General features: G+C 44.1%; 1 protein-coding gene across 1 annotated transcript in view; it reads left to right on the top strand.

The window, feature by feature from the left end:
• The first annotated feature begins 143 nt into the window (after positions 1-143).
• Positions 144-21,968, top strand: part of PPP1CC (protein phosphatase 1 catalytic subunit gamma) — a 41,346-nt gene continuing 19,521 nt past the window's right edge. The window contains exons 1-3 of the mRNA XM_077462006.1: positions 144-388; positions 13,410-13,541; positions 15,771-16,001. Coding sequence (XP_077318132.1) covers positions 334-388; positions 13,410-13,541; positions 15,771-16,001 — 418 coding nt within the window. The 5' untranslated portion in view covers positions 144-333. The remainder of the gene's footprint in view (positions 389-13,409; positions 13,542-15,770; positions 16,002-21,968) is intronic.

Below are 21,968 nucleotides of genomic sequence, written 5' to 3'. Positions count from 1 at the left end.
AGTGCGCGCCGCCCACACCAACCGGCTGAGCTCAGCGAACCCTTCGCGCAGGAATACTGAGCGCGCGGCGTGCTACGATCGTGACGTGCTCTCATTTCAGCATTAAAAAGTCCCTATATGAGAAGAGAGATTCCTGCGCGGGCCGGCAGAGGAGGAGGAGGCGGTGTCGCCATTTTGTTGTGCGCTCGGAGCCCGTAACGGAAGCAGGGTGAAGGCTTTGCCCGACAGCTCCGAGCCCTGCCGCTCTTCTTCTCTCTCTTCTTTTTACACTTTCTTCCCTGCTCGCCGCTCTATCCCCGTCCTCTCCGCGCACACCGTTACACTTTGGAGGTCATGGCAGATGTCGACAAACTGAACATCGACAGCATCATCCAGCGGCTGTTAGAAGGTGAGGAGGCTTCCTGGGAAGGCCTGGCTCCGCACTAGGGACAGCCCGCAGGCCTCGCTGAGGGGACATGTGTTACTGAGGTGTGCTGGGGTCGGGGGCGCCTGCCTTCGTGTATTCCCGGGTGTTTTATGACTGGAGGTAATGACAGGCGCAGATTGCTGTCCGCCTTCTACATGACGGCTCGGTGCCCGCACTGCCTCTACCACTATGCCCCTTCCTCATGACTGGGGCACCACCTCACATCTGTACTACACTTCTACTTCTTATTACATCTTCCTCTAGTCACAGTAGCCGTGTATTTATTAACATGGGGGTGTTGACATCCTTTAAACCTTTCCAGGCATTACACGATGCTTGGCACCTTTTTATTTTATAAGTGAGATCACATAATACCGCTCACTGGACCCTACATGTGGCGCCTTTGTTTTTATTTGTGGCATTAAGACCCAAAAGAGAACATTTCTTGCAGTTTGCTTATTCTATGTGGTTGCTGCATAATGTGTGGGTTTAACAAACCTTTTTATTATGTTTTGCCTGATTGTGGCTTATCCCACAAGACCTGTATTCCATCACAACATGCTGCCCTGCAGATCAGTTGGAGTATTTAGACAAACCATTTAGCACTGACAGGGAGGCTTTACAATGAACAGACTATGTAAAACTTTTTACCCAAAAGAAAAACTGCTTCTAAAGCTGCCGTATGATTTCACTTTACTGTTTCTAAAACAGCCCTAAAATGCTGTCTAAAAGGTGCTCCTTCATCCAGAGTGGGGTGACTATCCTGGAGGTGAGTTACTGGCTAGATCAGGTAAAAAAATACAGCCGGCACATCTAATGGTTGGTAAGCTGCAATCTATTTAGTTGTGGGTTTAAAGTGATTGTAAACCCTGTTACACCACTTACAGGTAGGCCTATAATAAAGCTTGCCTGTAGGTACTGTGAATATCTTACACTTGCGCTGTTTAGGAGATATTCACTGTATCCGCATGTGCTTACGGCAATGAAGAAACGGGCCACTGGTGCTGTTTGCAACCCGTGCTGTGACCGGCAGCCCCCCCCCCCCCCCCGCACGCATATGCAGGAGTGAAGTCATTGCGGCTTTTGCCAATCACAGCGCCAGAGCCCGCAAACCTGGAAATAACTCCCGTAGTCACAGCGGTGTGCAAGGACTGTTGCAACTGCTTCGCTCTAAAGTATTTCATAATGAGCTGGTATGCAATGCCTTTTTCTTGCAGCTTTTTTTTTTCGCCTACAATCACTATAAACCCCTTTGTACCTAAGGGTAAAACTCATCTAAATGCCTAAGCGCAACTTTGACATGTGTTCGTAAAACTACATATCACAACTACCTTGTGCATCCAGGTGGATTATACTGTGTCGTCGTCACCCCCCCCCCCCCCCCCAAGATAATCAGGGTTTGCGTTTGGTGGTAATGGATATCTATGAACCTCCCTACTTATTTTTTCGATCCTATCCCAAAAAAGTTGACCTTGACCCAAACGCTAACCCTGGCACTGGCCTAGCTCAAATCTTGATGTAGGTATTTTACATGTTGTTTCTCCGTGGAGAAAACGAGATATGCCTCTCTATGCAGAGAAAAAAAAACACAGGGGCAGGCTTCAGTGGCTAGTCATTGTGATAGCCAATAGGAGTCAATCACAGCAATCTGGTGACTTGGGAGTGGGTTCTGATCATTGAGGCTCTCCATGAGTCCCCATTGTGTGCTGGGAGCACGCTTTGTGGCTTGCTTCCAGCACAGTCAGAAGCGCAAATGTGCTGCCCCCCCCCCCCCCCCCGGAAAAAAAAGTCAAGTAAGGTGGCATGTTAGGTTGGTGTGTAATCTGACCAGTAATGCTACTTGTCCTTAAAGTGGAGTTCCACCCAAAAGTGGAATTTCCGCTCGTTATACCTCCCTTCCGGTGCCACATTTGGCACCTTTCGAAGGGGGACAGTATACTGGTCTTTCACAGGTATGCTTTCCCCACTTTCAAGAGCCTCAGCCGCGGGTATTGACATTACGGCTGAGGCTCCCCCTGTCGCCAAGCCAGTAGGAGAGGAGCCTCGTGCATGCGCGCTAGGGTTCCCGGCATGAAGCCGCAGCGCTACACTGCTGGGTTCCCTTACTCGAAATGGAGGCGGCATGCACCGGACAGCTGATGGAAACATCAGCTGCATTGCCAACTTTGCTGGACTCCAGGACAGGTAAGTGTCTAAGTCAGCAGCTGCTGGCTTTTAATTTTTGCAGCAGTGTGCGGACCTCCGCTTTAATGTTTATGCATTGAGGAGCAATGGAGAGACCTTTTGGACAGCAGCATTGTCAATCTGGGAAGGGTAATCTTGGCACTCAGACTTGGGATGGACTTGATTAACAAATGAAGCTGGACTCCAGTTAACAATTTATAAGCAGTTACAGCATTTTCACTTTTTTTTTTTTTTTTTTATTCTTTGGGATAGTGTGGAATAATTTGAGCACACCTGCCAGTTTTACATAGCTTCTTGCAGCACTCTTAAGCCCTATGCACACAGGCCGAATGTCTGGCGGCATCAGCTGGTTCAATAGAGATCGGCCAACATTCAGCCCATGTACTGCAGCTGGAAGGGGCACAACCGAAAAGTCTGCCGACTGGCTCAATTTCAGCACTCAGCTGATGGTTGAGAGTGCTGACCAGAGGGTTCGGGGGGGGGGGGGGGGGCCATGTCAGGGCGCAATAGCACAGCATCAAGATCACGGTACTAACTTTGGATTGTTAGTACAGCAGCTCCTCCTGTGCTGTCAGTTTTCTTTTTGTTCAGCCTGCTGAATTGAGCTAAAGAAAAGCAGTGTACCAGGCTTTAGTGCCTGGTACACGCTAAGTTTGGGTTTTGTTTAGCCTGCTGGGTTGGGAAAAGACAAATCACTCTCCCCGGCTGCGCTGTTGTTTAGGGGGATGGTGGTTCCCCCATCAAATCAACCCACCAAAACACCAGTCAGCCATTCACTGCAAGCACTTATTAGATGCTGGTTTTCGTATACATGTCTGTTTTACACAAGCCAATCGTGAGATTGGCTTCTGTCACACAGGCAGCTGTACACACAGGCCAAATGTGGCCTGTGTACCTGGCTTAACTGTCACTTTGCTGGACAACTTATGCTGGCCATACGAAAAATCGGCAGAAATTTGGTCATTTGGTCTTTTTTTTTTTTTTTTTCAGCTAATTAATGGGCACAAACTCAATAATCGTTGATGTTTTTGAGCCGAAAAACTGACAAGTTTGGAAATGTTTTGAAGGATGATAAATTGAAAGGTTAATGTGTTTCCCATCCCAACTGTTTGCACTATGTAGATGTAAAAAAAAAAACGTATTTTATGTCCACTAAACGATTTATCGGTCATTACATGATGGCACTATCATTTGCTCACGGCTGAATGTCCGTTTTTCAAAAAAAAAATTTCTTATAGTATATGGCCAGCATTAGTCTGCTAAATAAGACTAGTTGGCTAGATTACCAGGGGGAAAAAAAGGTGAACACAGCTATAACCGTATTCAAAGTCCTGATGCTCAACCTGTGGTTTGGAAGTTGAATGTGGCTCTTTGATGCTCATTGTGCGGCCCTCGGGGACTCTGCACACAGTGGTCTGTATTTTCCTGACTTTGATTCCTTTTCTCTCCTGTGAAAAATCTTTTCAGTCTAGATTCTAGTTTTTGTTTAAATGGTTTGGTTTTTAATACTATCTGTGCTGTTCATTTTTTTTCTGCTTTTTAAAAATACCAAGTGTGGTGCACGATATGAAGCTGTATTGTGCTGAAATGTGGCAGGATTGATGGGTAGTAATAGCAGTCATTGCTAGTAATGTCTCCTGGAGCCTGCTCCCACACTTAACTCATCTAGCACACTGGCAGTTACTGACCATCTCTCGTTGCATATATGCAGCATACTGTTGCGTTGTGTGGCCTTTTGGCAGTCGGGGGGCTGCACATTTTACACCTCAAAATGAAGGGAGTTGATCCCCCCCACCTGATCAAAGTCTTTGTGTGGGGAAAAGGATTAGAATCTTGTGTGTGCTGTGCAGGGAAGATTCACTCTGTGCTTGACCTGGTGTCATAAACACTGTGCTGGTTCCTGACCAATCTACCACATGTATGTGCTGCTTCAGCTTGCGACTTGCAAGGTCTGTACAACATTGAGTGCATACTGGGTGAAGCAAGCTTTTTTTTTTTATTTATTTATTTTTTTTTTTTTTTAATCTATGTAAAGGCATAGACGGCAAGCGCAAGATGAGATGCTCCTTTTTTTTTTTTTTCCCAGGCATGTTATGATTGCTGTATATTTACAGTGATGGAATAAAGGAGTTGTATTGGTCTAGTGTCCAGTCATTGTAATATTGGTGGCTGTCACTGGGACTAAAAAAAGACAAAGTGGATGTAAACACGATTCAAATTTTGAGCAGGGTACATCTATCTGTAGTGTATGTTCTGATCTCTCTCCAAAGCACTGAGTCCCTGTGGCTTTCTCCTGCTATCAGCCTGATAACTTCTGAGATAACATGGCTTGAAATTTGTTGTGGGGGGGTTGCTGTCAATACATTGGCACAGAGCTGCCTGTTCTCAGAACAGCTGAGTCTTTGCCTATGTGGAGGGTGGGTGTGTGCCTTTCCTCCAATCAGTTGTCTTGGCTGAATGTCAAGATTCCACTCCCAGTCCTGAACAGGAAGAGAATCTCCAACACAAGCTAAGAATTCTAAAGCATATAGAAGGAGAAAGGCAGATATACCTGTAAAGCTTTTGTAGGGAGGTTTGTTTCATCTCTGTATCTGAGGCTGTTCACTTCACTGGGTATACATCCACTTTAAATTACGTTTTTGCCATAACAAAAATAGAATGATCTTGCAGTGAAGACACTTGTGACAACTAAGGTAATATCCTGCACTTCGAAGAGGCATCCTTCCTGTTAACTAGTTGCCGGCTGCGCACAGTCAAATGATGGGGCTGTGCAGCTCTAGTGCTGCGACATCCTAGGATGGTGTCCCAGAACGGCCACTCTTGCGCGCAGCAAATGATCACGGCCGTGTTGCTAGGACATAGCGCGACCCCAATCTCTGTAAAGCACTGCGTCCGACTTTTTTTTTAACACTGATTGGCTGTGTCCAGTTACAGCCGGTCACATGTAAAAATGGATATGCCAGTAATCGGCACTCCTTGCCTCACACCCTCAGTTTGAGGAGCGCTGATCAGCGGCATCTCCATGCAGGGGCACATTTAATCAGGTCACTGATTATCAGTGCTCTGATTTAAAACATAGTGCCCATTAGCGATGCTAATCAGTGCTGGCTATCGGTGAAGGAGAAAAATTACTTTGTTTCTGTCAGTAAGTTTTGTGACTTGGTAAATAAAAAACCCAGCAGTGATTAAATACCACCAAAAGAGCTCTATTTGTGTGAATAAAAAACAATGTTTGGGTACAGTGTAGCATGACTGCGCTGAAAAATGGCATGGGCAGGAAGGGGGTTTAAGTGGCCTGTAGGCAAGTGGTTAAACAGAAGCTTGAAAGGTGGGGGGGAGCAAATGGGGCGTGAGACTATAACTGTTCCTACAGTTTAGCTTGAAATGTAATCTAAAATGGGAGGTTTATTTGATTACAGCTTAATTCACATGAGCATTCTCGTTTGTACACCTGAAGGGCTGTCCCACATGGAATACAAGGGTATTTTTATGTGGGCAGCCTGATCAAATCAATGATAGGCAGTTGGCTGAACTGTTCAAGTGTATCCTGGAGTACACACTTCATGACCTGTGCAGCTGCTTGTCATTGATTTGGATAGGCTGCTTCTATAGAACATTTGTGCATTCTATGCGCGCAAAGGCAGGCTTTTGCACAAGTGTACATAGTTATGCCCCTGTGGCCTAGATGCTGTATTTAACCACTTCAGCTCTGGAATTTTTTACCCCCTCTTTTTGCGATATTCACAAACTCCCCCCAAAGCCCATGGAAGAGATCACGTATGTGATTTTGCGATAAAGGGCCGCCCTGCTGCAGTATATGTACGGGGGAGGGGTGAAGCACATTTGATATTTTATTGACCCCTAGATCTCTCCGTAAGTACTGGTCATACTGTATGGCTATCGCAAGGGATGTTTAAAGAGGAACTGCAGTCTGCTCACATTTGTAATAAAAACTTTGCCATTCTGAAGCTTCCCTCCAACCACTTTACATATTTTATATATACTGTGATTCTGTACTTGCCAAATATGCTGCAGAAATATCCCTCAGTCTGGCTGCATCAATTTTAATTGGGCAGCTGAAGCTGCTGCAGGTTCACTTCCTGGATATAAACAGGCACACCTCCAGCTCTGCAGTTCTCATTGGCCCTCTGACCCCCTTTCCCCGGCAAACCTCTCAAGTTTGAGTTGTGCATGATGTCATAAGCCTATACATTTTTTACCAGACAAACAGGAAGTGGGCTGTATAAGGCATTTACTGGAAGAAAGTTTTACTATCCAAAGTTAAAACATGGGCAGAAGATTTAATAGATGGAAAGTTGAAGAAAATGACTGAAGGTCCGCTTTAAAGCATCCCCATGTGCAGTGGTGAACACATGTAGGTCATGCCCACATGTAAATGCTGTTCAAACCACACGTGATGTATCACTGCAAATGTCAGAGCTAGAGTAAAAATGCTAGCACTAGACCTCTAAGGCTAAACTGGTAACCTATAGAAATTTTTTAAATGCAGCAGTTTGTCGCCATTCCACAGGTGTGCGCAAGTTTAAAGCATGACATGTTGGGTGTCTACTCAGTGTAACATCTTTCATATTTTACACAAAAATTGGAGAATAGTGCGTGGGGGTTTTTTAATTGCCAAATACTGCTTTTTACTCGTAAACAAAGATTGTCATAAGGCCTGGTCCTTGAGTGGTGAAAGTATTACTATAGGGGTTTTTTATTTTTTGACAGCCCAAAATTTGGTCTCTTGTTAATTGCTAATAGTAAACAGGACAAATAGAGGGTGAATCTCCTTAAAGCGGAAATAAACCCTGATGGGTTTACTTCCTTTCATTCCCTGCAAAGGCAAAGCATAATGGACTACTATGCATCCCATAGTAGTCCATTATGTGTCACTTACCTGACACAGGAGCCAGCGAAGTCACCGCTGTCCCCTGTAGTCTGGCGCATCCATCTTCTCGGTGGGGTCTCGCAGCTCCACCGCTGTCATTCGGCGAAGCCGCGATGACGTCACTCCCGCGCATGCGCAAGGAGTCGACACGCGCAGTATCTTCGTCGTTGATGCGTCCACTGTCTACGGTGCATGCCGTCTTCGGGCAAATATCTCCTAAACTGTATAGGTTTAGGAGATATTTTTTGGACCTACAGGTAAGCCTTAATCTAGGCTTTTCCTGTAGGTCAAAGTGTGTTGTAAGGGTTTACGGACTAGAACACTTGTCAGGTTTTTATTGCTGTCTGCACCCTATCCAAGACCAAGTTTTGCCATTCTATTTTAACTGAACAAGCTGAGGATGGAAGCCGGTTACTATACACAGCTGCTTCAAATTATGTCTGCTCCAGTTTAAGTAAATTCCCCCAATATACTTTCCCTGTCAAGCAAGGCAATATTCCCTATTGGAAGATTTCACTTTAAAGTGATTGTAAAAAAAAAAAAAAAAAAAGCTTTACATGTTATACTTGCCACCACTGTGCAGTTTTGCACAGTGCTGGCCCCGATCATCCTCTTCTGCGGTCCCTTGGTTCTCGTGGCTCCTCCTTGCATCAGATGACCCCCTAGGAGAAGGGGTTTCCTTGCAGCCATGCTCCCGGTTCCAGAATTTGTCCATAGTGACAGCAGTAGGAACCAATGGCTGCGCTGCTATCAATCTATCCAAGAGCCAGGACACTGTGCAAAAAGGAGAGCACATATCTGCTGATGGGATGAAGGGGCTTAGGTAAGTAAAGCGGCGGAGGACTGAGGCGCCGGTCACTGCCAGAAGTTTTTTCACCTTTTTAAAGTGGTTGCACACCTAGGACAAAAAACCTGCAAGACAAAGGCATAGCATACTAGCTCATTATGAATTGCTTACCTGAGATTGAAGCCCCTGCAGCTGTCCTTTTTACACCACTCTGGCAGCTGACAACACTTCTGGGTATCATGGACTCTGGAGCCGCGATGACTGTGCACATGAGCCGCCGGTAACTGCACACTCACTGAAGCAATGGCACGTACATGCCGTTTCTTCAGTTTGCTTCAGTGCGCATGTGCCACTGACGTTGGCACATGCAAATACAGGGAATATCTCCTAAACCGTTTAGGTGATATCCAGGGTAGCTACAGGTAAGTCTTATAGGCTTACCTGTTGCAAAAGGTGTATTGTAATGGTTTACAAACACTTTAATGCAGGGGTTGACAAATTTGCTTGGAATCTAGGAGCCAGCTAAAAAAGTTAGGAGCCAGGTCCGTGACGGCGATCTGGACCTGTCCCTGGCCTGACATGGAGACGAGTGAGGGGAAGATAGCCCCAAGCCCCTCACCTGTCTCCAACTCATTGCCCATAGCTCTTAGAGGGACATTTTATTTATTTTTTTCAAATGACAAATTTTTTTTAAATTGCATTTTAGTGTAAATATGAGATGAGGTCTCTCTGACCCCAGATCTCGTATACAAGAGGACCTGTCATGCTTTTTTCTATTACAAGGGATTTTTACATTCCTTGTAATAGGAATAAGTGACACACTTTTTTTTTTTTTTTTTTTTAATGAACAGTGAAAAAAAAAAAGTTAAAAAAAAATATATATATTTTAAACGCGCCCTGTCCCGCCAAGCTTGCGTGCAGAAGCGAACACATATATGAAAGCGGTGTTCAAATCACACATGTGAGGTATCGCTGCGATCGGTAGAGTGAGAGCAATAATTCTAGCCCCAGACCTCCTCTGTAACTTAAAAAGTGCAACCTGTAGAATTTTTTAAATGTTGCCTATGGAGATTTTAAAGGGTAAAAGTTTGTCGCCATTCCATGAGCGGGCGCAATTTTGAAGCATGACATATTTGGTATCGATTTACTCGACGCAACATTATCTTTCACAATATTAAAAAAAATTGGGCTAACTTTACTGTTGTCTTATTTATTTATTTTTATTAAATACATTTTCCCCAAAAAAGTGCGCTTGTAAGTCCGCTGTGCAAATACGGTGTGACAGACAGTATTGCAACGACCACCATTTTATTCTTTAGGGTGTTAGAATAAAATATATATATATATAATTTTTAGGGGTTCTGAGTAAAGGGAAGGAAGATAGGCTGGCAGGCAGGGAAAATTAGCATTGCTGGTTGTAATTCCAACGGCCACCACAAGAGGGCGCCAGATTCCAGAAGGAACCATAGGATCGTAGAAGGCCTCAAAGCCGGGGGCTAAATTACCGGCCGCCGGCGGCGCGGCCCGTCGCGGACGCGCCGGGGGGGTCCGGAGACAGCATACCCCCAGCTGTGCTGCCCCAGTTCGCTAATTGTAGTCGCAAATGCGACCTGGCGCCCGGGTTTTGTCGAGCCCTGCTTTAATGCACAGGATGAATTAAGGTGAAACAAGGGTCTACAACCCCTTTAATTCCTGTTCTACAATAGCTGCCTAAAAAGAACTTCCTTTTCTCTAGTGCTATCTTGACTTCCGGGTTTTTAACTTGAAAATGAAGGCAAAATCTTTCCAAATTGAACAAACTGCAAAGTTTTTGGCTTTAGTATTGGGGCACGTGTGAAACCTTTCCTCCCCACTTTTAATTTGCAAAGTTCCTCTCCCATATATGTGCCCATATACTTTCCCACCTTTTTTCATTTTCACCCCTGCCGTGGAGGTAATAAACAAAATATAATATATTGAAGCTTGGTATGCCAGAACACACTAATTGGATGCAGTTCAGATACTGGTTTTCCAGCATGCCAGTTCGACAAGCCAGTCATGAGACCTGCTTATGTAGACTAGACAGCTGTACACGCCAGCCGAAATTGGGCCATATGTACAAGGCTTAGAGGGTGTACTACAACTTTAAGGGTGTCTGCATTGTGGATGAAGTAGTAAAGCAGACATCTTTTCAGAGCAGCCGTGTCAGTCTGGGTAACCCTAGGGGTATGTTAGATGTACTAGCAGATTTAGTTGGATTTGACTAACATTGACCGACAAATTGCAGCTGAGCTCCAGCTATTGCTTTAAGCAGTTACAGCAAATGGTTTTTCCTTTTGGGATAAAGGTTTTACATAAAACAGGGCTCAACAAACCCCCAGGTGCCAGGTCACCATGGCAACCAGAGATCGCCTAGCACCTAGGCTGCCACCAGCCCACTCACTAACTCATGATGTCCCGGACATGCAGTGCATTGACAGCCGTCGTTCTCCCTTCTCCACACTCAGCGATCAAAGGTTGGTTTGATCGGCTGCTTTACAAGTGGTCCAGGTCCTGAGGCATCGAAGCAGGTGTAAATTATTTTCCCTCTGCCACACTTCACCATTGGGATGATCTTTTAGGCTCATTTCACACAGGTGGCTGTTCTTCTGATAAAAGCAGGTTTTGTTTTGAAATTCCAAGACTCCAGGCACAGCGATCACTTTCAGTTGTACATTGTGATTAGCTGTGTTTACATGCGGCTGTGTTGGAACATTCTTGCCGTTTCTAACGGGCTTCCTGTTTCTTTCCGTGCTGCTATCTGCAGGAGAAATAGTGCACTGCGGTTACCTGCAGTTATGTGCAGATGGCTGCAATAAATCGGTCCTGGACACAATCAAATTTTTTTTCTAACCAAACATCATGTAACGAAACTGTTGCTAAATGCAGTGTGAATGGGGCCATAGGAAAGCATTGTCTGAGTTTAGCTGCGGTAGATAACCTGATCTGCAGCTTTTAGCTGCATTATATCTGCCTGTATGAAAGGGCTCTTAACCACTTCCGGATCAGCTCCCGATGATGGATGTACTTTGGAGGAGGATATCGTTATGGTAGCAGCTAATTTTTGACCCCCGGGTTTCATATTTAAGGGGTCCTGCCATGTATTTTTCTTTTCTATCATAAGGGATGTTTACATTCCTTGTCATAGGAATAAGTGACACAATTCTTTTTATTTTTACACAAAAAAAGGTACTTTTTTTTTTTTTTTTAACGCTCCTTGTCCCAATGAGCTTGCGTGCAGAAGCAAGCGCATACGTGAGTAGCGCCCGCATATGAAAATTTTGGGGGGCACAGCCTACCAACATTAAAAAGGTTGTCCCGGGTCAACCTTTTGACCTGGGACAACCTTTTTTAATGTTGGTAGGCTGTGCCCTTCTTGCGCTTTATGTAATGCTGAGTATTCTTCCTGAACAATTAAATTTTTCAGACCACAAAACCTTTTCCCAGTAGTATTTGGTTACCAAGGTGCTCTTTGGAAAGCTTCAGGCATGCAGAAAGGTTTTGAGTGCAGCAGCTTCCTCTGGTATTCTGCCTTGAACACCCTGTTGGTTTCAAGATTTGGATATGGTAGGCTTATGAACTGGGATGTTTTCCAGATCTGGTGATGTCTTCAAGCCTTTAGCTGTTGGGGGCTCTACCTCGTTGAGGATTCTATGTTGTGCTTGTGGGCATCATCTTTGCATGTTTCCCACTTGTAGGAAGAATAGTCGCAGTACTAAACTGTCACCACTTAAGACCACCTGTCTAAGGCAGGCCATAGATGAGTTTTCTTTTCTGCAACCACTTCAGTCTTTGAAGCCATGTTAAATGGAAGGGGGAAAAAAATTGTACAGGATTATTAAAGTGAACTTCCACCCAAAAGGGAAGTTGCACTCCCAATGACTGTCCGCCCCCCCCCCCCTCCTCTTGCACAATTGGCACTTCTTGAGTTGGTTGGGGGAGCAGGTACCTGAATTTGACAGCTGCTTCCTACTTCAGTGGGAACTTTGACAGTTGCCTGCTTCCCACAGCATGTGCAGTGGGTACCTGGCTGTGAATCCATGAGCTGCCACAGCCGGGTGCCCATAGCGAAGATCCCATGGGCTGAAGACTGACTGGGGTGAGCACACCACTGGGTCATGGGACAGGTGAGTGGCTGTTAAGTTGGCGGCTGACGATTTGACAGAACACTCATTACAATGAGTTTTGAAGTTGCTTTACCCTGACTCCCCCCCCACAAGGTGTTTATGCATTTTTTTCTTTTTCTAGGGCCTATGCTTTTTGCTTTTCTTGCCACAGCCTCCTGGGATACTTGCATTGCACATCCCTTGAGACTTTGTAAAAGTCTTTCAGATGTGCCCTTGGTGCTCTCAGAACATAAACATGGCTTCCAAGGTAGGCACATAACCCAGTATGCAACTACAGATTACAGCTGGGTTTTTGCAGTTGACCCATGAAGGCAGCCAGCTCCTGATGGCTGTAGAAAAGTGGCACAGGTTTCAAAAACAAATGAGGTCCTCCAAGTAAAGAAGCTAAAAATTATTTTAGATCCTATAGCTCTTGTAGATGACATCCTAATTTGTTTGATTCAACCCTTATTTTGTATGTGTTCAGGACTTAAAGCGGTAGTAAACCCGCAAATTTTTATTTTTTTAAACCTGCAAAGCAAAAGGCATAATGAGCTAGTATGCACCGCATACTAGCTCATTATGAAATACTTACCTTAGAACGAGGCCCCGACATCTGGCCCGATCCACGCCGAGGGAGCTGACATGCTCCCTCGGCGTCTCTTCCGGGTATCGCGGCTCCGGCGCTGTGAGTGGCCGGAGCCGCGATATCGTCACTCCCGCGCATGCGCGTGGGAGATTTCAGTCCGGCCGGACGAGCGCTGCCGGATTTTCACGGCGAGAACCCCCTTGTGCGCATGCGCTGCTGCAGTCAGCGGCGCATACCGAGGGGAATATCACCTAAACCGTACAGGTTTAGGAGATTTTTTTTTACCTACAGGTAAGCCTTATTATAGGCTTTCCTGTAGATAAAAGTTAAAAAATTGACCATACAACCACTTTAACCTCTAAAGTGTAATGTACATTGTCTGTATTTTAGTCCAGTGTTTTTGACTTTGCATTGTTGTTTATTTCTAGTAAGAGGGTCGAAGCCTGGAAAAAACGTTCAACTTCAAGAGAATGAAATTAGAGGATTATGTCTGAAGTCTCGAGAAATCTTTCTTAGCCAGCCAATTTTATTGGAACTTGAAGCACCTCTTAAAATTTGTGGTAAGAACATGGGTTGTTTTTATATAATAAAAAAGCACTTTCACTCAGAATGGGTTTGTACACTTCAGTGAAGAGAAAAGATCTTAAAATGTGAGTGGTAAATTCTTAACTGACACTGGGAGCAGGTTAAGTTCTTTTCCCCAGTCTGTTGCACTTCTGCAGAGGCATTGTGGGTTGCTATGACAGTGTATTTGGGGGGGGGGGGAGGGGGGGCCATCTTGTGCAAGTCATTATTGTGCGGTGTGTTGGAGGTTTTTTTTCTATTCTGCAGATGTAGCAACACTTTGGCCTGACTTGGTGAGAATGTAGCCTAATGTGGGTATTGGTGCCACAGGGGATAAACTTGGAATTGCCTCTACCCTTGCCCTGTTTAAGCTAACTGCTAACTTTTTTTAATTTTCCATGCTGAGTTAATTTTTAAACTGCTATTTTTATGAATTTTTGCTTTGTTAAACTTTGTACAAATCGACATGCTGTGATTAAATACATCCTCACTGATCAATTTAGGTGTCAAAACTACATATTCATTACATTTATCAGTTACAGAATATACATCTACTGTGTTCAAATACCTAAGCAAATACATTTTAAAAGTAGGCATGACATTGTGCTGGAAAAACTTGAGCTGCGATGTGACCCAGCCAAGTTCATACATGCTGTTTGCAGAAAACTGCAGGGATTGTAGACCAGATGGGTAGTCTATTGCAATATTTAGCTTGTCTGCTTTAGTTATGTACTTAAAGTGATATTGGTTAACTTTATAAAAACAACGCGTCATCTTTACCTGCTCTGTGCAGTGGTTGTACACAGAGCAGCCCCAGTCTTCTTCTCGGGTCCCCCCATAGCAAGCTGCTTGCTCTCCAAGCAGGCTCCCAAGCCACTGCTGCGTGTTCATTCACATAGCTGCAGCTCAGCCCTGTGCCCTCTTATTGTCTCACTGGCTCCCACAACAGTGGGAGCCAATGGCTAAGTATTGGGGCAGGGGGCTACTAAAATTATTTTTTTTTTTTTCATGCATAGAATGCATGAAAGTAAAATAACGTGAGACTTTACAACCATGTGAACTTGTTTTTTAATATTAGCAGCAAACTTCCTCCCCATCTTTCTGCTTTATTTTGCTAAGATCATTTTAAAGAACACCCCTTAGCATCTCTGGTAGTGGCTATCTTGAGTAAGGGCAGATTCGTGTAGCAATTACTGGAATCCATCTGTCCTTGGCTCGATCATGCAGACAGTAGGATGTGCCTAGATGATGCAATTGTCATTTAAAGTGTGACCGTGCAGAAAGGGGGTAAAAGTGCCTAGTAGACAAGTAGTTTGTGTATAAAAGAGAACCATTGCCACAAATAACTGTTTTTTGCCCATGCTGCCCTTCACTTCAAAGGTGTTCCACCACCAGTCATAGTGCACGCTCACCTTTAAAGTATGATCCATAAAGCAGGTGTAAAAGCTCTGGGATCTCCTCCACATCAATTGGATGTCTTGTACCCAAAGGTCTGGTGTTCAGATCCATTTAAAGCTGTCTGCTAGTGGTTGGAGGGCCATACCTCGGCCTAAGTTCATACTGCAGCGATGCACAAACCAGAGCAATGCCAGCACCAGATCCCACATCACATCTCTCCCACAGGCAGTTCACGCTGCCCTCTGCGAACCGCTGCAGGTGTCAATACAATGTTAAGGACCGTGGACGCCCCTAGATTGGTTCACAGATCGCAATGCGAACCGTGGATTTGAATCGCATGGGTGAGAACACCCATGTGATCAGATTCCAGTGCGGGGGCAAAAGTCCCTGCACTTTTTTTCCTCTGCAAATTGTGTTTAGAAATGACTTGCGTAGTGTGGTATGCTAGGCTCTAATAGAGGGGTTGGCAGTATTTTATATATTTTTACTTAAACACTTTAAAAGGGTTGTAAACCCTCATGGTTTTTCACCTTAATACATCATATGCACTAAGGTGAAAACTTCTGTCACTGACCAATCCCGCCCCACTTCTCCCAGGGGGTTTACAGATGTGAGGAGGAGTTGTGAGCACTGTCGGTGTCCCCAGAAGACTAGGTTCGGGGCCACTGTGCAGAATGAACTGCACAGTGCAGGTAAGCATGTCTTGAGAAGTTTTCCATCACTCTATCCCCATATAAACCTAGATTTACAGTTAGTTTTATTTTTTTTTTTATTTTTTTTTAAACTCTCAAATCTACACTGCTTATTCTGACACTTCATCTTTACAGGTGATATTCATGGACAATATTATGATCTGCTGCGCCTCTTTGAATATGGTGGATTTCCCCCAGAAAGCAACTACTTGTTTCTTGGAGATTATGTAGATCGAGGGAAACAATCTTTGGAAACCATCTGTTTACTTCTGGCATACAAAATAAAATATCCAGAGAATTTCTTTCTTCTTCGAGGAAATCATGAGTGTGCTAGCATTAACAGAATCTATGGCTTTTATGATGAATGTAAGTACATTTCTGCATGGACTGCCGCTTGGAATTCGTTGTCATATAGGCACAGCATTTCAGGGCACTGCATAGAATTAGAACAGTTTGTTTGTGTGTGTATATGTATGTGTATATGTGTGTGTGTATGTGTGTATGTATGTTAAAAAAAAATTAATATATGATTTATTTGCTTACCTGTTCCTGCCAGTATTCCTCAGGCTTGCTTTCCCTGCAGTACTTGTAATTCCTTTCCTACCTTTGTAATGTGCTGCATGGAATGCTGGGATGTAGTCTGAAATAAGGAGGAAGTGACAATCTCCCTACAGCCGCTGGATCAGCTAGAACTGCATGATTCTGGTGGTTGAAATGAGAATCAATTTTTTTTTTTTTTGGAATAAAGATCATGATTCTCACAGCATATCATTCACATTATACAAAAAACGGGCTAACTTAACTTTTTTTGTATTCCAGTGTATTTTTCCCCAAAAAAGCATTTGCAATAAATACCACTGTGCAAGTAGTGTGACCCAAAATATTGAAATAACCGTCATTTTATTCTCTAGGGTCTCTGCTAAAGTTTGGGGTTCCAAGTAATTTTCTAGCAAAAAAATTACTGTTGTAAGCAACGTGTCAGAAAATGGTAGTCTTTTAACCACTTGAGTGCCAAAAAGATTTACCCCCTTAAGGGCCAGGCCATTTTTTTGTGATACGGCACTGTTGCTTTGACTAGGCCGCATTTCCTACTTTTAGGAATTCAGTTTCTTAGTAAAAATTGAAGAATCCTTTGTTCATTCAATTCTTCACGAAGAGTTCAGAAAGATAAGCAAAGATAAGACTGACACCTGGTAAAAAAAATGGCATGGTGATGGCCTTAGAAGGCGGAAGGGATGTACCTCTCTTCCACTTTTCCTCCTACCATACAATCCTTATCCATTCTTATACTGTTTCATAATGTAATGGCATATCCTAGAATGGCACTCATTCTTATATGGCTACAGTCTAAAGATAAGTAGCATAACTCCACCCATTTTCCTGACATAATTACTCAGAAGTATCTAGACCAAAAAAAAGCTTGTTTGCTTGCCATTCTTGACCGTGCCTTGGGTCAATGGTCTCATTGGTAAGGAGACGGTGCAATACCTTAGAGTGCCCAAGTGCCAGTGTTCTGTGCACTTCTAAAGGTCCACAAATCTGTAGATGACTGATGGGGGGGGCCCCCCCTTTGGTCGTCCGATTATCTGAGTGGAATCACTCAGTGAATATTTTGCAGACCTTTTTGCATGGGGCCAATTTTTTTTTGTAAAGGATACCTCTACTTTATTACATGTGGTGCGGCCATAGGGCACACTTTTGGTAACACTGGACGTTGAGGCACTGTATTCATCCATACCTCACGAAAAGGGCCTATGGGCCATCAATAAGATCTTTGATAGCAGACCATAGGACAAACAAGATCACTACAAGTTTGTAGTAGTTGCTAGAATTACTTACTGAACAAGTTTCAGTTCGATGGTGTTACTGTGAGGGTACCGCCATGGTCCCTGAGTGCCCCAGCTTATGTCAACATCTATTTGGAGACTTGGCTTCTTGATGGAGGGGGACTTGTCACTGTCCAGGATTTTGTCTTGGTACAAGATTTTCGACATCCTCATCCTGTGGTCAGGCACTGGAAAGAACTGTCATTTGTGAGTACTCTGGATAACCCTTACAAGAGTTTCACATGTGACTACCATAGTTACATTTTTGAATTTGAGTATCTCTGGCTAGATGGGAATGTATCAACACAAGCTGTACAGGAAAATAGCAGTTAAAAGTTTTACATGCAGAAAGCTTCCATCCAGGGACTTTGCTCAAACATTCTGGTTGGCCAGTATCCAAGGACCTGCCTTAATTATATGGAAGATGGTGATTTTGAACAGAAATGGTAGAAAGTTGCTTGCTGAAGCCTAGAATGGGGCAAAAGACAGTGATTGAAAAATTAGGGAATTTCTATGTAGGGAGAGAACGGACAATTGCCCCGGCCCCATGACTTTGTTTACAATTCACTCCAAAGATTGGTAAAGTTAGGGTCATCTGCTCAACACATTGATGCTTGCTAAGGAGGACACATCAGTAAGTTTATTTCCAGGGTTCCACAATTAATATACAGGAGGGCTTGCTCTTTGAGCAGCCTGGTACATGGTGATATTACCTGGAAACCCACTGGCCTCACAAGGCAAGTGGGAATGACTCGCTGTGTTTGGACTGTTTGAGGGGTGACTCCCTACAGCTACCCACAGGAAGACTCCTGCAATGTAGGCAGAAGGCAAACTGGCACTGAGGGTGGTATATAATAATTTGCTTCTGTAATTTTATGGTGGGTGTCAGTGTACACATCGCCGCTATTTGCCTGCCCATAGAAGTCAAAAACGAACAGGTGGATCCAAGCAGGCCTATCATTAACCACTTCAGCCCCAGAAGATTTGGCTGCTCAATGACTTGGACCATTGTTTGTTTTTTGTAATGCAGTACTCCATCGCTTTAACTGACAATTTCACGGTTGAACCGGGCTGTACCCAAACAAACTTTTTGCTATATCCCACTAAACTATAAAAAGTCCTCAGTTTAGGTAGATATGTATTCTACATCTTTTTGGTAAAAGGAAGTAAAAGTATTTGCGCAAATGTTATAGCTTCTATAAAATAGGGGAGATATTTATATTGTAGCCAACAAATTGGACACTTTTTGACACCTGAAAATGCACTGATTACTGTTTAAATGTCACTGGCAGGGAAGGGGTTAACACTAAAGGGCGATCAAAGGATTAACTGTTTCCTCAGTGTGCTAACTGTAGGGGGGAGGCGAGAGATCGTGTGTTCATACTAAGTATGCACCACAATCTGTCTCTACTTCCATGAAGAATCGGGATTTGTGTGTTTACACACATCCCAGTTCTCGCTCTCACGAGCAATTGCCCTGCAGTCATCGTGCCTGCTGACCATGCGGATATCTGCCATTTTAAAGTGCGGCCTTTGCACATAATGGCAGGACTGCACTTGATTGAGCCTCAAGCAGCTGGCACTTACTGGTTAAACCAGCCAGGCCTTGCCACAGTCTTAGCCACATGACCCTATTGACCTTGTGATGGCGCTTAATTGTCAGTGCTTTTGAATGCACTCTGCAATGGAATACTGATTGCTGCACCATCAAGGAGTTGGCCACATTTCTAGATCTGATAAGTATACCTTGCACCCCAATAACTTAAACTACACTATTTTATTTACAACCTTTGGATTACAAAGGGTCCCTAGGGTATCAGGGACTATCAGTTTGCTTTTTGCAGCAATATGCTACACTGCAAAGGAGGCAATACAGGAGTGGATATGCCAGTGTTTTTAGTGGCTCTACATTGTGTACACAACCATCCTGTTTGACATGCCTCATCTAGACCATTGGAAAAGTTTTCACCTTCCTGGGTTGTCCAAACACCATCAGGACCTTGTCAGCACAATTTGTTTATATGTAGCCACTAACTCTTATCGCTATTGGATCCAACTATGCAGCATACTGACATTGGGGATGACATGTGAGGTGATATTGGTCATTCTAACAAAGTTCTTTCAGAGCAGTCTAATTTTTTTATTTTTATTTTTCTTCCTGTGCCTTTGCGCCTCTCATCGGTTCCAGCTCACAGGTGTGGAAACTAGTACTTTTCAACAAATAGAATCTGTAAAGCAGTAGTTGCCAAACCCTGTTAAGCTGTAGTTCCCTTTTTAAAACGCCTAAATTAGTTGTTACAAAGATAGTTATAAAGTATTGCTCAGAAAGCCATTTATACTTTACAGCTCGCTTTGCATTGCTCAGGAAGCCAGTACAGAGCGGGCAGTAATGTATAATACAACACCGTTCTTACAAGAGGGGGGTGATGGAGGGAGAATACGGCAGAGCCTGTACCTCCCAAGCTCTCTTTTATCACTTCTGTCCCAACTTTACTGTAGGAGTTTACAGCCAGGCTGCCACCGCCCCGATTCCCCCTCCCCTTGTCCTGGACCTGAGCATTTTCTGCTCAAGCAAGGTCTCTGACCTTATCCCAGGGGAGCATTCCATCAGGAAACCAAGCATGCAGAGCTTTGTGGCCTGGGACATGCATGGTATCTAGGAGTACAGTGACCATCTGCAGGGCAATGACATCCAGAACTCCAGGTGCTCTCATCTGTCAATTGTCCACCCAGCCAGTATGTTCTCTGCAAGTTGTAGGGAGTAGAGCCCTCTCTGTGTGCATGTTGAGCTGCATAAGGCAGATTAATTGCCAGTCTTCCAAGATTTTTCAGCACAAACCCCCCCCCCCCCCGTGACTTCACAGGGTGAATGAGAACCCCACTATATGAGAACGCCACAACCAGTTAAAAACCCCATCTGCAGCCAGTCTCTCCTCTGTGCGACAGTCTCATGGCTACTTGGGGAGGTTTGCTCAGGCAAAAAAGTGCATAAACAGAAGCCTGGCCATTAGCCAGCTGAGACCGCCACTTATTGTATGACCCCAGGGCATCTGACCCCCCTCATTGCACAGATGTATGAGATGTGAGAAGTGGGCAGAAATCAGCCATGCTGCTTCTTATACAGTCGCTGCATTAGACACTTTTACGTGAAGGGGGTGGTGGTCCAAGATTGCTGACATGCCATCCAAAGGGTGACCACATGCTGGAGCTTGCTGACCCGTCCTAAGCTATGTTGTGATAAAACTTGGCAGGCTGCTTTTTTTTTTTTTTTTTTTTTTTTTTTTTTTTGCGACAGCTGTCAAAAGTGAGAACTCTCTGCACTTGTTACATAAAATCGAGAGCTATTTTAAGATCATGATGAAAGTCAAGTCACTTTCTCTATTAACAATTGTGTGACTCTAGGAACAGCTGAGCTTTGATGGTCACTTGACCCTCTATCAAGTGCATGTCCAGAGACCGTACAAAAATAAAATTTTGCTAAAATGCAAAAAACCTACATGTAAACACAATTATAGTGAATTATACCTTAACATACATTACAGGAAACGTGACAATATAACATTAACATCCAGATGTCATTTCAAAATGCAGTTTTAACTCTGCAGTTAAGGATCCGCATAACATCAATGGAATTTTAATAAGGAAACATACTGTGCATTTTTCCTTTGGAAGCTCAGGTTACTGAAATGCCACCAAGACAATACCATATCTTGGTCAACTCCTGCATGGTGTCGGCAATGATTTTATCCATAGGTCCCCTAATAGGACTCTCAGCACATGGTATTTGTGACAGACCTAGCCCGGGACACAGGCTTTTTGAGGACTGAATGCAAGCCTCTTGCCGTCTGATTATGGGCCCTGGCTTTTAAGGGCCACAGGGTGAATGAGAACCCCACTATATTCCGTGCTAGTCAGATTCAATGCTGTATTTGTCTTGCCTCATACTGTCGGATTCTAATGTCATGAACTCCAGGCACCTGTCTGTTGTGTAAATGAGTCTAGTCTGGCTTGTAGGAGTATTCGCACATTGTGCTAATTAACCCTGTGTTTGTTTATGGTAGTGTTTATTGAATTGTTAGTGAGCTAGGAGTCTGTTGAGCAGCTAAGCAAGTGTTGTCTTGCTTTGTGCTTGTGAGCGGTTGACATATCTGATCTCTATATTCAGACTTAGGAAGCGGTATACTGACGGAACCGATCCTACACTGAGTGCTTCCGTCAGTATTCATTGCTCTATTTTAACCACTTCAGCCCCAGACCACTTTGCTATTCGCACTGCGTCGCTTTAACTGACAATTGTGCAGTCATGCGACGTGGCTCCCAAACAAAATTGAATTTTTTTTTTTCCCGCAAATAGAGCTTTCTTTTGGTGGTATTTGATCACCCCTGCGGTTTTTATTTTTTGCGCTATAAACAAAAATAGAGCGACAATTTTGATAACGCATTATTTTTACATTTTGTTATAATATCCCCAAAAATATATAAAAATTCCCCCCCCCCCCCCCCCCTC

Source organism: Lithobates pipiens, unplaced genomic scaffold (assembly GCF_037356315.1).
Source record: "Lithobates pipiens isolate NorthernLeopardFrog02 unplaced genomic scaffold, aLitPip1_a1.2 Scaffold_3, whole genome shotgun sequence".
In the NCBI taxonomy this organism is placed as follows: domain Eukaryota; kingdom Metazoa; phylum Chordata; class Amphibia; order Anura; family Ranidae; genus Lithobates; species Lithobates pipiens.
The sequence above is the reverse complement of the archived record's forward strand: the minus strand, read 5'-3'. Positions and strand labels throughout refer to the sequence as shown.